This window comes from Pistacia vera, unplaced genomic scaffold (genome assembly GCF_008641045.1).
Source record: "Pistacia vera cultivar Batoury unplaced genomic scaffold, PisVer_v2 Contig67, whole genome shotgun sequence".
Lineage (NCBI taxonomy): Eukaryota > Viridiplantae > Streptophyta > Magnoliopsida > Sapindales > Anacardiaceae > Pistacia > Pistacia vera.
The window spans coordinates 1,618,327-1,635,410 of record NW_022196523.1 but is presented as its reverse complement, the minus strand read 5'-3'; the positions used below and the strand labels follow the sequence as shown (position 1 = coordinate 1,635,410).

The window sequence follows — 17,084 nt, the reverse complement described above, 5'->3', positions numbered from 1 at the left end:
CCATTCTTTGGTCGTCATGACGGCCAGATCTGGCCTTTTCCGGCCAGATCCTGGGGATCTGCCGGAAAAGGCCAGATCGGTGTAATTGAGCCAATTATGGTCGAAATTTAGGCCGTTGTACAGATCGGCTATCACCGGCGGTGGTTGCCGGAATCTGACCAAATTGGGTTGATAGGGGGTTTTGTTAATTTTTAAAAAAAATTTCAGGGGGCATTAGTGAAAATTAATAACCTTATGAGGTCTAAAAGTAATTAAAAAAAAAGAGGTAATTTTCTAGAATAGGTGCCAAACATATGGAGAATGGATTGGGAATATAGATTAAAAAGAGAGCCAAACGCACAACCTTTTTTTTTTTTGCTTCCTTTTCTTATAATGATTATTGATTATTTTTTATCACTGGAAAGGGTCAACTAACTGTGTACAACTTCACTAATTCCGGACGACCAGCAAAAGCAAGATAGCCAACCCGTCTTATTCTTCATTCTTCCTTCTCCCCTCATCTCTCTCTCTCTCTTCAATTTAAAACTGAATAGATCTGAAAAAAAAAAATAACTAAATCTGAAATCTAAAAAACCAAATTGGCTGATTTGTTTTTGTGTTGATTTAGTAGTGTGGATGGAGGCTGCTGTGATTGTTTGGGAGTTAGGGTTAGAGCTTGGTAATGATAGTGGAGGCTGCCATGGTGGTTTGTTGGTGATGGTAGGGGTTGCCGTGGGGATGAAGGGTTTTTGCTTTGTTGTGGGGTAGTTTTTGAATATAATAACCGCAAACTCAGCAACTAGTTTCAGTTTTTGAAATTTGGGGCTGTACGTGCAATTAGCCCAATATTTCATGGTAAGAAACTAACAAAGGAATTACTTGGGAGATTTCAAGTTTAAAAATGCTTAGGATCATACATACATGTATTGGAACAAAACAGTAATCAATAATCAAAAGATGAAGATGAGAAACCCGCAAGCTTAAACAAGTGATTTCATAACTATAGCTATCAATGATCTGGTAACTAACTGTGTCGACGATGTGGCTCAAGAAATCGTTGCATAGTAAAACAAGGAGGCCATGAATGACGAGTGAAGGAATATAAGTTGAGTTTTGAGTTATGTGAAACAAACAATCCCATATGTATGAGTTTGATATTCTATGTGAACTATTCCATTGAATGTGTGACTATGCAATAACTTGTATAGAGAGACTCATTTACCAGCAAGAGCTCAATCATACTTCAATTTATAAGTTACAAGGGATTCAAGAGAGACACAGGAATCCAAACAACCTATTTGATGCCTCACAGATTTACACAAGAAATAATTTCTCCATATAAACTAGTAAAACAAGGCCTTCATAAGATACAACAACATAAATCAGATCAGACAGACAAATTCACATCTAAATATAAAATTATCGGAATTCATAGATGATTATCAACCAAACATAACAAACAGGACAGGTAAAAATATGATCGAAACGGTCCAAATGCATTTAACAATAATAAAAACATCCAAAATTACTCATAAAATCACAGTATTCAACCACTTAAACAAAAATATCATAAAATTACTAAATTCAAAAAACCTAAGCAGTGAGCACAACAGCCCCACCAGCTTCCTTAATCTTCTTCTCCGCATTCTTGGAGACAAGCTTGGCCTTAACGACAACAGGTTGATTCTCAGGCAAAACACCTTTACCCAAAACCTTAAAGTAACCGTACTGTGTGACGTCGATCAAAGGAACGTTGTCTTTGTTGGCTTTACTTTTGACATCTTCAGGAACCATGGACCAAAGCTTGTCGATGTTGACAATAGGACAATAAAACTTGTTACGAAGTTTATGGAAGTACCTCATGCCGACTTTACCGAAGTAACCGGGATGGTACTTGTCGAAGAGGATCCTGTGGTGGTGCATGCCTCCGGCGTTACCGCGACCGCCAGGGTGCTTTCTGTGCTTCCCGATACGACCGTGCCCGGCGCTCACGTGACCTCTCTTCTTCCTGTTCTTCTTGAACCTAGTCGTCATTTTTTCCCTTCACTCTTCTCCCTACCTGCTTGCTGCGGAGAAATGGCCTGTTGGAGCTGCGCACATTTGTGATTTAGGGTTTCGTATTTATATAGGGGAGCGCTGGTTAGAGAGTTTACAATTTTGCCCCTCCCCTTGGTTTTATGTTTTCCATTTTTCTTATTTAGAAATGTTTCTAAAATTAATAAATAAAAACATTTAGATATTTATAATATTATTTTATCAAAAAAGAAACAAATTTTGCAAAAAATTATTGAGAAAATATTTTGATGGAAATTGTATTTTACTTCGAAAATATTACCTACTGACCCATAAAAAAAAAATTAAGCAATTAATAAATAGAACAATGGCTGTAGTTGTTACTTCTAAGTTCTAACCTTCATCAAAATATCAAGTGGACAATTTTTGCAGTCACAAGAGTGGCAAACTGCGCATAATTAAAACTCATTTTTTCTTTCACCAAAAAAAAAAAAAAAAACTCATTTTTTCTTTCATGAATTCATTATTTGTTTCATCAAGGATTTTAGCCGGTTGAATCCAAACATTCTGTCGATTTCACTAGTAATGACTATTTGAAATATTGTATATTTATCAATCAAAGAAAGAAATATGAAAAGATTGAATTATTTGAAACCCTTCATTTGTTTAAATAGAACAAATATAGATAGAACCAAACCAATTTCCTAAGGGGTATGCTTGAAAGTTTCATGGTAGCGATTATGGGGGTAAACCACCGTACCGATTTTGCCTTGTAAACCACCGTAACGATTTTGAAGGGTTTTCAGTAACGATTTTTAAAACACCTAACCAACGCTTGAGAGTTTATTTTTCAACAATTCTGACAGTTTTTTAAAATGATAAATCTATATATATGTCCATAAAAATACCCCAACTTCAACCAATACTTGGAAGTTTTGTTTTTTCAATTACATACAAGTTAAGAGTTCTTTATTTGTTTTTAATTTATTAATATTTTATAACTTTAAATGTGATAAAATCTTTTTATCCTTCTTCGCCATTCTTTGCAACATCTGAAATGATTGAAAAATTGTAACTCTACTTTTTCAAGAAAGCTTCTAGAAATGAGATTTTAATAATTTTTTTTTTTATGCTTGCTTAAAATTATTTTATATTTAATATGGTTGAAGATGCGAAAAACATATTAATAAAAGAGTACAAATGTCCAGGTTCACGTGATAAATCATGTTATTAGGAGGGAGTAATCTAATTAGATGGGGCATAACACCATGGATTAATTATTAAGAGAGTACAAAGTATGGAGGGATATTTAATACTTAGTTTCTACCCATTAGAGATGGTCTACTTATGACTAAAACAATTGCATAACTATAAAGTACATATGTATTCAATAACCGAATGTTGCACTAGATAAAAATAAAATTAATTAGGATCTACATCAACTAAATCACATAAAGTCAATATACTTAATAAGCAAGTATTCTTGTTTTCATATTCATTTGTACATAAGTGAGCAGCCCCTAGAACTGGTATAAGTGGTTATCACTAATAAAAAGCAACAGCAAAAACTCCCTAAATCTAAAATATATACCTGAAAGTAACATCTTAAGTTTCTTCAAGCCAAACAATAAAAAAAACTAATAGCTATGGTGGGATTTACCTTTGTAAAGGAATTAAGTCGCTGCATTTTCAAGTATTTTCAGTAAGATACTCTTGTGGCGATGTGCTGGAAACAAGTAAAATACACGTAGCTTCATGGGATTTTCAAGAAGGAAAGTCTAAGCATGTAGCAACTCATCATCATCTTCAATCCCAATCTCAACTAAATGCTCCAACAATTCATTGTCCTTCAAAGAACATTTATTAGCACACAATAGTAACACGTCACCTAGGTAATGTGTTGCCCTATCCACTGCACTAATAGCCTCTTTTATAGGATTACTGTCCTCTTTAACCTTGCGTCTATTCTTCAACTTGCGTGATGTAACTTCGGATTGGCAACCTGGAGAAGTCAAGTCATTCTCACTTCTTTCAACATTGACATCATTCAATGAAGCTTGATTTTGTGCTACCATGTTATCAATGTCCTTAACTGAATTAGGGCATTCTACATTGTTTTGAGATAAATGAGCTATTTTTCTGTTCATCTCCCTAAGGGTGTCACCATCTCCCCCATTAACCCAATCTTTTGCAAAGAGCTCACATAACTTGTCGTAGTTATATACATGCTTGCTCCCCTGTTCAACAGCACTAGGATTTGACTATATAAAAATACACACATTCTAAGTAACAATATAATTTCTCCAACAAGCATATTTAAAGTGTATGTAAACAATTAAACAAGAGCCCACCTCAATAAGTTTGTCTCACACTTCTGGTTCAGCATGCCATGTCAAAGTAGTTTGATCATATGCAAAACCGCTCAATCCATCCTTAAAAATATCAAGACAAGATGCCCATAATATCTTGATAAATTTCATGTGATTTTGGATCTTTTCTTTCTCCCATGCGATATTTGGAAACTTTTTTTTCATTGTTTGCAATATTTGGTCATGGGCTTGTGATGTGAAGGTCCCTCCCACCCTGTTTCCTTGCACATCCTCATGCAAATAGGCATCAATGAGAATATCATCCATTGATTAGTTGCAGCGCATATTTGGATCTTTCTTCACATTGGGAGACATCACTTTCCTGTAAGGAATAGTTATTCAAAAAGAAAAAGTTTACAAACAAACATAATTTATATTAGGATTACAAATCTTACTTAATACAATACAAATGATAACATTTATTATAAAGCAGTAATAACAAGTCATTACACCACATCACACCACTTAATGTCAACAAAGAATTACATTGAAAAAGTACAACACAAATGTAATTGACATTCAATGTTGACTCAAATTATATGCTTCCCACATTGCATTTGCTATTGAGTTTCAAATTAACTCTCCTTTTCTTGCATCTTCGTGATTATCTAAATTATGGTCATGGTTTGTATGCTCTATAGGTTCCTTAGCAATTTCCGCATCAACCTCGGCAATGAGACCTTCATTCGGATCCACTCCCATCAGAAAATTATGAACTATGCAACAAGTAGACACAATTAGTTTTAGTGTTTGAATGTTGTACATCGATTCAGTCCCGCTTCCAATAATGGGGAAGCATTTCTTGAGTATAGCAAATGCTCTCTCTATTGCATTGTGCAATGAAGAGTGCCGATAATTGAATAGCTTACAAGCATTTCTAGAAGGGTTTCATTGTGAGTGCTCTTTAATGTGATAACACTCTCTTCTATAAGGTGTGATGAGACCACTTCGAAGCATGAAACCCGCATCAACAAGATAAAATTTTCCTACATTACCACCTATATTGTCAACATAATAGTTCAAATATAAAACAAACCAAGTTTTTAAGTAATACCTATTGGAATATGGAGTGGATAATCTCGTGTGAGGGCATTTTTCATTTTCCTAGAGTCAGAAGCAGTTCCTTCCCACCTAGTCAACACATCTGAATTTCAAGTCAAATGTGCAAGCAGCCAAAACATTCATAGTTGGATATTCCTTCCTCCTATGATACTTGGCAGCATGTACAACTAGTACTTTAACACGAATATACATGTCATCTATTGCCCCAACACAATCGTGCCATTATTTATCTAATTAGGTAAAGGTAATAGTATAAGTATTTAAAGTGTTGTGTTTCCAATGTACACATTAAAGTATGGATGAATCTACTGTGGTTTTGTATTTCAAGTGGCACTTGGAGTCTATTTGGTTGTAAGAGATATTTGTCCTCTAACTCTATGATCGTTTCTAGCACTTTATGAAAGTGACAACTGATCGTCTCACCTGAGCAATGGAAAAGCAATGAACAAGTACTATGCCTAGTGTTTTGACCTATAATCCAAAGGAATTTAGCAACTTGTTGTTCAACTGTAGCTCATTGAGTTGAATGAAGCCCCCCTTCCATTGCTAAAATTCTATAAAATTCTACAAATGTTGTGGGACTCATTCGAATCAAATATCGACCACTTGGTCCAGCAATATGTTGCATTATTTCATCCCGAATTCATTCACTTTGCAAGTGTATTGCATGATTAATTCTATTCAAATGTGAAGTAGTTCGTGTTGTGGGTTGTTGTGCTAAAACACATCCAACTAGTAGTAAAAACATCATATGAATATGATGTATACATGATCAAATCATCATTATTGAAGTAATCATGGTCAACCATCTAATAAATAAGAACGAGCACACAACAAAAGAGTTATTATCAAATAGTAAGTAACATGATCAAATCATCATTCTAATAAAATGTTTTGCTAAAGTGCATATAGAACCCTTCAAACCACCACTCTATAGAAACTTTATGCAGAAAATTTGTAAAGCATCAACTCTAAAGCAAAGATCCAAAGAAACAACTCTAAAGCAAAGATCCAAAGAAACATAAATCATAATATTGCTGCTGAAATGCAATCATAGTATGACCCAAAAACAAGTCTTCTTTATATCCATAATTTCACCAAAATAAAAAATCTAAATAAACTCCACACTCTATGTCATCTTCTAGGGATTAATTTTCAGCCTTCCAAGGATCAATTTTTTATTTGCATTTATGTTCAACAGCATCACACCAACAATCATGCACCATATAACCCATCTAAAAAAAAAAAAAAAACACTTTTTAACTATCAAAAAGACCCTTATTAAAACCACGAATCCATTAAAAAATAACAACAATAAGTAGAGGGAAAAAAAATTAAAAAGAATAACTTTTTGCAAATCTAGGGCAAATCAAAGTAGTATCCGGGAATGAAATAAATTTTAAATTGCTTATAAATGTCCAAAAAAATTAAGAATAGCGCATCATTTCAGTCAATTATAAAGCACCTAATAATAAAAATCAAAAAAGGAAAACTTGAATGATTTTACCAGAGGATCCTTCCCTCATTTAAGCATATGCCATTAAACCCAAACAAAAAACAAGAGAGAAAGAGAGAAAGGCGCGTTGTTGAGAGAATTGAAGAACCTAAAGAATGAATAATTGAATGAAAATAAGTCAAGTCTTTTTCTCGTTCCTTCTGTTTTGTGCATTTTTTATCGACAATATTGATTTTTTGATATAATTAGGATAGTTTTGTAGTGAATAGAGTATTTGTGGAATAAAATTTTAAAATCAACCAAAACACCCCTATTTGGGGGGTGGGTTTCAAAACCAGTGCATAAAAAATCTGGCAAATAATGATTTTAGAACACCTCAAAACCAGTCTAATTAAATATCCCCTAAAACTAATGAAAAAAACTCCCAATGAGACCTTAAATGTCTTTTTGGATATTCCTTAATGTTCTAACTATTCATGGAATGTGAAAGACAAATGAATGAACATTTGCTTTAAGAAGAAATCAAAAAATTTCTTAAAAATCTTATAAGATCCAATCACTATCTCAGATAGTTAGAACTTTATCTGTGTTCAAATTCTACTAAAACCCATAAATTGTTGAAGAAAGAAGAAAATATTTCTTTTGCCCTTTCAAGAGATTTGGAAAAAAAAAAAAAAGTAGTTAAATATATTCAAGTTAATTAAGAATGACCCAAGGGCTAAAAATGTACTGCTTCTGAATACAACACTTATCATCCATTTCTTGCCCAAACACATGAACGACACAATTAATCTACAAGCATATTTATGGATCAGGCCAAGCCATTCTGAAAAAAAAAAAAAAAAAAAAAAAATTGGCCTCTTACTTACCCATCACTAGCAAGCGCAACATTTCGATAAACAAAAATATAATGTTTTAAAACTCAGTCCGACCCGACCGGTTTAACCGGTTCAACTGAGACCAGGAAGCTTCAACGGGTCAGGTTTATGTTTTTTCTATTTACCCAAAACCTTAGAATTTGGGAGGATGATCAGCGAACAATTGACGGTTAGATGTTGGGGCTTCTGAAGAGAATGCGCCGGTGAATGCAATGGTGGTGACGAAGTTGATTTCCGGTGAGTACAAGGCAAAAATAACACGAGCCAGAAAAACCACCCACCAGCATTATAAAAACGACAACCAGCAGGCAGCCATGAAAACACCTTCTTAAAATAACAAAGGGCTTAGGCCGCCCACTCACCCAGCAAAACACGCCAAACAACATAGAAGTAAAACCAGAACAAGAAAAGCGGCCGCAGCACACTCAGTGCAGAAGCAGAATCCTGAAACTGCAAAAGAGAATAAACCTGCAAAATCAGTGAAGAAGATGAAGAAGTACAGTTTCCGAGTTTCGCAGCTTTCGCTCGTCGTCGAAGTTGAAGAAGATTCGATTTCCATCTTCTTTAGACTTTACAGTTCAGACTTTAGAGTGAAGAAGAAGAAGAAGATTGAAGTGACGAAACTTCACCAATTCTTCCTCCAATAAAGTGCCTTTCAACTCTCCGCCAATCACACTTCTCCTCATTCTGGACCGCCATAAATCAAAAACCAAAACCAATTTAATAGTATCACTTTCTTTCGTTTCGGTTTCTGATTTTTATTTTCATCCTAGTATGGCGTCGGTGAGCCTTCGGTGCAGCGGAGGAGGAGCGATGGCTTCAGTGAGTCCCGCCGGAATTGACCTTCATCGCGTTCAATCGTCGATGCAATTACGGAGATGGAATTTGAAGGATAAAGTGACGCAATTATGGAGATGGAATTTGAAGGATAAAGTGAACGAAATCTGTAAAGAATGAAGCCCGATTGAAATGAAATGAAGATGCAAATTGGGAATCAAATTTTTTAGGGATTACTGTAACTCATAATTAGTGAACCGGTTTAATCATCGGGTCGGTCGGACCAACGGTTCAATACTATTTACCGGTCTATTACCGGTTTCAAACGGGTTTTAAGTGATTGACGGGTTTTATAATGAACCGGACCGAAGTTAATGCCGATTTCCAATCGAATTGGCCAATCCAATCTGACTTTTAAAACACAGGTTTCACTCGGGTTAGGTTTTAAAACATTGCAAAAATATGTAAAATTTCAAATCACATAAAAGAGGCAGTATAGCATCTCTAGCCAGTAAAATTGCTATGATTTGACAAAATAATTATCAAATTTAAGTAACTCAAGATCTAAAAGTTCAAACAATGGACCAACTTTGCATTGATATCCGTATGAATTGCTATAACATGAGTTTCTTATAAAAATTTATCAACCAGTTGATACAAATTTTAACTAAAGCTAATGGCAATATCAATAAATAATAGAACAAGCTATATTTGCCACATGAATTCTATTCTAGAAACTAGCCAACTTATTCAAATTCAAGAACGGGCCTCTGCATCAACAATATCACCCACCACCCAAATTACCACGCCCTCCTTGAACCTAAAGGAATAGTATTAGACTCTGAAATCGAAGATCGGTGGGCAAAGCCTCCTCGTCCTCGGGAGCGGAAGTGTCCCCCAGAACCTACATATCAAGAAAAAATTGCTTATTATCCCAAAATACACTGTGCCATTAACTAAATCTAATTAAGGAAACAAAGTATTACCGCCAAAACTAGAACCAGAAGAACGTGCCAAGGATGACAATGAGGGGTTCACAATTTGTCCTGCCTCTTGCAAGATCTTGATTAGATCCCTAGCAAACTTTGCATTTGAATGTGTAAAAAAGGTAAAAGCAGTTCCTTTGGCCCCAGCACGACCAGTTCGGCCAATCCGGTGAACATAATCCTCAAGGCTGGATGGAAAATCATAATTGACCACACATTTTATATCCTTCACATCTACAGCCAATAAAGGTAGAAGTTAGGCCAAATAATGTTTGTTATACAGAACACTGAAGAAACATAAGCTACAAGACAAATCAAACTAGTTGAGCTTTACTCAAGTTTGGCTCGGTAAGAAGCTTGGTCAAATATCAACTGGGGGAAGAATTAGCCAAATCAAATTTAAACTCAAGTGAGCTTTCCCTAAAGATTAGCATAATAAAAATCTCAATCAAAAGAATTCATAGGACAAGGTAACTGAACCAAGCTTGAGGAGTCAATGCTCAGAATGACTCAGCTCATATACAGCCCTAGAAAATGACAAAACCCCCTTATCCCTGCACCCCTAAGATCTGAGTGGTCAAATTTAACAAAACACATTCATCAAATAAATGTGCCCACCTTAACCTTGCAGGGATAAGGAACAGCTTCAACACCACCATTTTCCAATAAACGTATAAGCACATGTGAGTCAACCAGGCTGCCACAAAAAAACCAGCTACATAACCGTGGATGGGCAACAATAACTTCAAATATGTTACTTAAGACACGTGATGGAAGGAGCCATGGCATTTCAGGCAACTTGCGCAAAGAATATAACCGCATGTGAGCCAGCTTTTGACAATATTGTATCCCTCACACTAAAACAGAAAAAAAAAAAAATTCCCCGACAGACTGCAGTGGTCTGCATAATATTATGCCATAACTCTTCATGAAATCTTAGTCTATCACTCAGTAATATTACTATAATATGCACCACGTGTCCATGTAACAGGAGCTGCAAGAATAAGGTAGTACCCAAAGAGATATTTTACAGGATATTCTAGTAAATAAGAGAAACCAAAATGACTCTCATCCAACCTGTAAATTCCTTGAAGTAAAGGATCATGCTTATGGGTTAATAAAAAACAATCAAGAGCCATTAGGATGATGGCATGCCTCTTTGCACCCAGACCACAAATTATATTCCTAGGAAATTGGACAGCCCGGCAACTCGCTTTCAAGACCTAAAAGATTAGACCTAAAACTCCTAAAACACAGTGATCCTACCAAGACCCCGTGCAGCAACATCAGTAGCAGTCATTATAGGACTTCTTCCACTTCTAAATTCAGCGAGAACCCAATCCCTTTCAGCCTGGTTTTTATCACCATGAATGGACAGAGCCGGCCATCCATCCATTCTTAGTTGTCTTGTAATTTGGTCACACCCCTTTTTGGTTTCTGTGAATATTAGAATTCGATTCCCATCCATCGCTTCTTTCAGTAGTTTGATCAGCCTGCATAAGTTGAAAATGCTAAAAGATCAAATCAAGAAGCCAAAACCTCAAAATTTATCTTTTACAAGTTGCCAGGACAAACCTGTTGTACTTCTCTGACTCTGTCAGAACTTCAACAACTTGATTTATAGATTGGTTCGCTTTTAGATCTGTTGATCCAATGATTACCTAAACACCATCACAATTACAAGTAAATCGAATACACATGTTGGAAAAAATTTGAGAGTATATCCAATGTGCACAAGCAATACTATCATATGAAATCGCATACAACTACAACACAAACCTTGTATGGATTGCGCAGAAACTGCCTTGCTAGAGTTTCAACCTCCCTTGGCCATGTAGCACTCCAATACAAAGTCTGCCTATCAGGTCGGATCTGTAACAAGGGCACACAATTTGTATTCAGTTTAAAGCTCTTCTTCAAGCATGAATTCAATGCAATGCTAGTATAATTTCATATTAGTAAAAACCTCAGAAAATCATCTTTTTGACAAAATCATAATAACATAACGACCTTTAGAACAGCAGATGTCACTAGAATAAGCCAGTGAAGAAATATTGATATATCAGTAATATATAACCAATTTAATAGCACCTAGTGCTTAGTGACAAACCTTTAAACAAATTTGTTCCACAGTTTATGTAGTATTTACTAAGCAGGTTCTCCCTTGTACAAGTGAACGTTTTCTTTGTACAAACAAGCATTTTCTTAGAAGTTTTAGGGCAAGGAAACCTATCCTGGTCCCATGCTTACAACGAAGAACGAAATTCTAAGTTTTGAGTTCAACTTATTTAGTTCATCAAATCCATCAGAAAGTAGTGGGAGGGTAAAATACACTCTATGTAATAGATGGTATACTAACACTAAGACTAAGAGACCTATAATTGGGGAGCTTTAGCTTAAAAATTAAATAACTCAGGGACAGGTTTTACATGAAATTTTACTTGGTTATCTTTTAGACTATAGATTAGAAACCTAAAAGATACTTTACAGCAGACAATTGCTACAGTTAAAGACACAGAGAATAGAGAGCTGATAAATGTTTAAGAGAATTCTCCAACTGTTATCAAGCTGAACTTAAGGAAGGAGAAGTGAGAAATAGAAGTACCTGAGCAACAATTTTCCTTATCTGAGGCTCAAATCCCATGTCCAACATCCGATCAGCCTCATCCAACACAAGGTAAGTCACTCTTCGCAAGTTTGTGTGTTGAGCATCCAACATATCTATCAGTCGACCAGGGGTTGCAATGACAATTTCAACACCTGGAAAAAACTCAATTGCATATCAATTAATTACTCTGCTAATTTGGCAATGAAGTCATCTACAGAAAAATAAATCTATTCTCAAAAGAAGCCGACAAATACCTCTTCGAAGATCACGAATTTGTGGCCCTTTAGGAGCACCACCATAGATGCAAGTACTTCTAATACCTGCCCGTAACCCAAATTTCAGAGCTTCTTCTTGTATTTGAACAGCTAATTCTCTAGTAGGTGCTAATACTAACACAATAGGACCTTCACCTTGAACTGAACAATCACAGCGAAAACATACCAAATTAGCCAATAACTTTCGTAAAACTCAACAAAAGAAAGAACCAGTGTGTAAGAAATTCTAACCCAATCTTGGCTGAGCACTGACATGAACCAAAGCAGGTAACAGATATGACAAAGTTTTGCCCGAACCAGTCTCTGCAATGCCAACTAAATCTCTACCCTTCAAAGCCATAGGCCAACCCTGAGCCTGAATGGCCGTTGGCTCAACAAATCCTAATTTTGCAATGACCTCTAGGCAGTAATCTAACAAATGAAATCACAATAAAAATTAGGGAAAACAAATATGACAATAATAAAAAGCTTGATAGAATTAAAATGGGCGACATGTACCAGGGAAATTCGCCTCGTGAAACATCCGAATCGGCCTAGGAACATCATGACCTTCAATGGTAATCTCCCTCCTAGCACGATACATCTTAACCTCCGTTTCCGTCATCGCACGTACAGAAGGGCTTTCAACATAGAAGTTCTTCTCAAAAGGAACTAAATTTCCGAAATCTTGTTTCGGAAGCGAAATATTATCCAAGTCATCCCGATAAGAACCACCACCATGTCTACCTCCTCTTCCACGAGCTCCACCAGCTCTACCACCACCGCGGCCCGAGTCAAAGCCTCTCCCTCCACTGTCACGACCACGTCCACCGCCTCTTCTATCTGAACTATGGCCTCTACTACTACTAAATCCCCTTCCACCGCCGCCACGACCAACATCGAATCTACCGACTGGTTGATACACACCGGAAACGGATCCGCCAGCAACTCCAGGACCTTTTCCAGAAAAACCAGCTGCCGGCGGAGGACCCCCGTACGTAGAAGGCCCGTCCCGGCCCATTGGCCCAATTTGAGGTGGTGGGCCCATTAAATCGCTGCAAGTAAGTAATTAGATGGCGTAAGTTTTAAATTAGAGTAAAGTACGAACTAGATCTGGATAACCGAAAAACTGATTAAAAGCTTTACCTACGCCGTTGTCGGTAAGAGTTGGGGTCGGCATATCTGTGATCGTACGGATTCATCGTAAACTAACTGTGGTTGACGAACTTCTCAAAAAAGAATAAAAAAAAAAAAATACTTTGCCTCTTGCGCTGTTCTTCGAAGCGCTTGAGGATGAAGGGAAGGTGCGCGTTAATTCCTCTTGGGAGGGAAAATATCTGTGAATAAATAGACACACGCGGCAATAGCTTTTACTTGGGCTGGGTCTGAAGGATAATGGGCTGAAAAAGCCCATTAGGTAGTGGAAGCCCACCCTTAAACCTGGGCCCTAAAGGCCCAAACCACATGGCACGAACCACCAAAGTGGCAAGGAATCGACCAATCCTTGTTTTACTATTACTAATGTGTTTCGTTTTTATAAAATAATAATACTGTATTATTGTTATTATAAATTTAATTATTTAAGACCAATAAAACATTATTTTTTTACAAAAAAAAAAAAAAAATACTAATTTATCGAAATTAACCGTCTAATGGTCTTAATTTTTTCGATATAGAGGTCCAATATAGTATCTAATTACAATAAGAAGAAAATATATAAGGTTTGAAAATGTAACGACTAATGACCATCACATTAATATCGATGTTGTCCATTTTTATCTTACAAAATATTGTTCGTCTCCTCATCCTCTGTTAAGATCATGTGTGGTTCCAAATCATCAAATAAAGATATGTAGGAGTTGAGATCAGTATAACCATGGGCATTATTTCTACAGTTCTATTTGTTCAATTGATCTAAGGGCTGCTTCTACTTATACAGAAATATTCTTGTACATTGGAGCATGCATTTCAGCTCCGATCAAACTTGCCTGAAAAGCATAAACATTCGAAGAAGTTTCGCTGAACGGCACGAGAAATCTGTAGCCTTCTAGGTCTAGAAGGCAACGATGAATGAACCTCTGCTACCTCTTGACCCTCCTGAACCTTCTTCCCATCATGAACAATGCAGACCTCACAATGGTCCGGAGCATTCTTTTTGACGAATTCTCCTTTTCCCAACTTTTTCCTTAATGGCCTAACAAAAGAAGAAGCGACCACCTCATAATTTATTAATTTTTTTTTTTTCCAAATTCAATATATCAAACAAGCAAGAGATCGATCATCGACATCATAAAGAAAATGAAGGAAACTTTAGTTGTACCTGGAATAAGGTGGACGTTTTCTTCCCACGACAAGGATGGTAATGTTGAGAACAGAAATGAGATCAAGAATTGCTTTGGCTGTCACATCGCTCTCAATGAGCATTGTCTCGGCCGTCACCTGCGTTACAGGGGAAATGAATCTAGTAATGTCAATTTTCATGGTGCTTTTGGGATTTGGTTATAGTTTGCAACCCAGAGTGGGTAACGGATCACCTTGGCGTCAGTACACAGACGGATGTATTTATGCAAGAGGTTTCTTCTTCTGTTATTCTCTTCGTTGATATAAACCCTCACCTGCTCGGCGTTCAATTGACTCCTTGCTAATCTTCCAACTATCACAAACAATTCAACACACCAAATAAATTTAATACATAGACTTACATCATACGCCCAATAAAGGAGGGCAATATCTTTATTTAACGCTTGCACGTCACATATTTCTATCAAATTTCTTCTTAGTGAGTAGTAGATGTGGTGTTTCTAGCAGATCCAATATCACTGGCCTAATCAGATTGCCATTGCGTCAGCTGATACCGCGCTTGTATTTTTGTATTATCTTGACTCTTGAGAGTGGTTATTATGCGGGTTGATGTGGCAAAGGCATTTTTAGTCTTCCAAAAATTAGACGAAACACCAATTTCATCACCTCTGAAAATCGGGAATGGAGGTTAATTTTTGTTTTTTTCTTATATCTAGATTGTTGGTGACAGAAGAGGTGAATGATCAGCCAGCCTAACAGTAGTTCTTTTGCAAAAACTTACACACATAATGTCCAGAAAGAATGAGAAAACTTACTGTAAGAATCTAAATTAATCAACAGCAGGAGAAGAAATCCATTGTTTACCTGGTGTGTTGATGTAAGTTATACGAGGAAAAACATGGACAAGAAAAACGCGAGCTCCGGGAGAAACAACATGATCAAGAGCCCATTTGAGGACATGTAAATCATCTTTGCCAACAGCCACATAAACATCAGTGGAAGTAGCACCAGTTGTAGTAACGCTCAAGCTATCTTCTCCTATCTCCACAATCTCCGGTGACATAATTCTTGCACTACAATATTGCTGTTGCATAGAGTCTGCCGGCATATACTTATCTTCTTCTTCCATAATTAAAAATTTTCTTTGGCTGTCTTACTCTCTCTCTCTTTTCCTCACACACAAAACATAAAGCCGTTAAGAACAAAAAATAGTAAAGAGAAAATAGAGGGTGTAGAGGTAGATATGGAGCGAAGATAACAAGATTTTGGTGTTAGTGCGTTGGCAGTTTTATAAGGAAGAAGTCGTTACTCTCAAAGCCCACAAAAGCAAAAAGAAAAAAAGAGAGATTCTCTTTTGTCAAGGTTTGCAGGCTATTGGATAGGTCACAAACCACTCTTTCTCTTTTTCCATTTTTATTTTTTTTTCTCCCCCATTTGTCTAAGTTTTTAGCAATAGTGGGGTGGGGGATTATCGTAGCAACTAGGAAATCCTCTGCAGTGTGCAGAGTGTTGAGTGTCCCCATAATTATTACAGAAAATGTGCTTCACATTTCAATCACAAATTGTAAAAAGAAATGTTGATTGGTATTTTGATATTTTCTTTCTTTCTAGTGCTCTGTCGCCATCTAAAACGTTTATCATCCAAGTGGTGCATGTGAAATGAAGATGGGTCTATCTCTATAATTCATTTTGATCAAACCTTGTTTAGATCTATGTGGAGGAAAACTTATCTTTTAGTTTGTGTTGGTAGATTTTTAGAAGATAATGATCATTCACTCACTGTCTGTGTATGTAAATACTCAAAAGAAAAAAGAGGTATTGTCTATTTCCTTGCGTAACTTTTCCACAGACATAATGAGCTAAGAAACTGAAGGTTGGGGAAGGCCCATACTACGAAGATGAAAGGACTTCTCGTCACCGCCATTTAAACTGAAAAATTTGTCCATTGAGAACACAGATTGATTTAGTGGTGAGAACTGAGAAGTAGCCAGTCTTTTAGATAAAATCACGAATTGCCATTTTTTATTTTTATTTTAGAGGCCTTGGCAGGTTGACGTTAACGATGTGCAGCAAATTAAAACCATTTGTGTGTAGCAATGACAGATTTGAGAGATTTGTGTGCTAGAGAGAATCTACAACAGCGACAGATTTGTAAAAGGGAGTGGAAAGGGGTTTTTTGGGGATAAAAGTTTTAAACCATTGAAAACACCCCGATTTGGGGTGTTTTATAAACCCCTCAAAAATACACTACACTGGTTTTGGGGGGTTTTTAAACCCCTCAAAACCAGCCTATTAAAAATCTGACAAGTGGAGGTTTTTAAATACCTCAAAACAAGTCTAATTAAAAACCCCCCAAAACCAGTGAAAAAAAAACTCCCAAACAGACCCTAAGTGTTGTGAA

The 17,084-nt window shown here is 36.4% G+C and overlaps 3 protein-coding genes across 5 annotated transcripts; all 3 read right to left on the bottom strand.

The window, feature by feature from the left end:
- Positions 1-1,456: 1,456 nt before the first annotated feature.
- On the bottom strand, positions 1,457-2,088 carry LOC116112854 (60S ribosomal protein L27a-3-like). Its single transcript, XM_031398982.1, has one exon. It carries the CDS (start codon positions 2,011-2,013, stop codon positions 1,573-1,575), a length of 441 nt encoding a protein of 146 aa, XP_031254842.1. The 5' UTR covers positions 2,014-2,088; the 3' UTR covers positions 1,457-1,572.
- Positions 2,089-9,267: 7,179 nt separating this feature from the next.
- LOC116112834 (DEAD-box ATP-dependent RNA helicase 30-like) lies at positions 9,268-13,826 on the bottom strand. Of its 3 annotated transcripts, none has more exons than XM_031398951.1 (10): positions 13,529-13,818; positions 12,902-13,437; positions 12,635-12,814; positions 12,383-12,544; positions 12,126-12,280; positions 11,300-11,392; positions 11,096-11,181; positions 10,787-11,013; positions 9,521-9,754; positions 9,268-9,438 (listed from the first exon to the last, which is right to left on the bottom strand). In XM_031398951.1, the coding sequence occupies exons 1-10, from the start codon at positions 13,582-13,584 to the stop codon at positions 9,335-9,337; spliced, it is 1,833 nt and encodes a 610-aa protein (XP_031254811.1). In that variant the 5' UTR covers positions 13,585-13,818; the 3' UTR covers positions 9,268-9,334. The 3 variants fall into 3 exon arrangements, 2 of the variants coding, with proteins under 2 accessions (XP_031254811.1, XP_031254812.1); XM_031398952.1 differs by lacking the exon at positions 9,268-9,438 and adding an exon at positions 10,139-10,217 and having other exon boundaries at positions 9,576-9,754; positions 13,529-13,826; XR_004125314.1 differs by lacking the exon at positions 9,268-9,438 and having other exon boundaries at positions 9,685-9,754; positions 10,139-11,013; positions 13,529-13,822.
- A 240-nt stretch (positions 13,827-14,066) lies between these two features.
- LOC116112894 (U-box domain-containing protein 33-like) lies at positions 14,067-16,071 on the bottom strand. Its single transcript, XM_031399019.1, has 4 exons — positions 15,548-16,071; positions 14,917-15,035; positions 14,703-14,821; positions 14,067-14,576 (listed from the first exon to the last, which is right to left on the bottom strand). The coding sequence occupies exons 1-4, from the start codon at positions 15,810-15,812 to the stop codon at positions 14,351-14,353; spliced, it is 729 nt and encodes a 242-aa protein (XP_031254879.1). The 5' UTR covers positions 15,813-16,071; the 3' UTR covers positions 14,067-14,350.
- Positions 16,072-17,084: the final 1,013 nt, after the last annotated feature.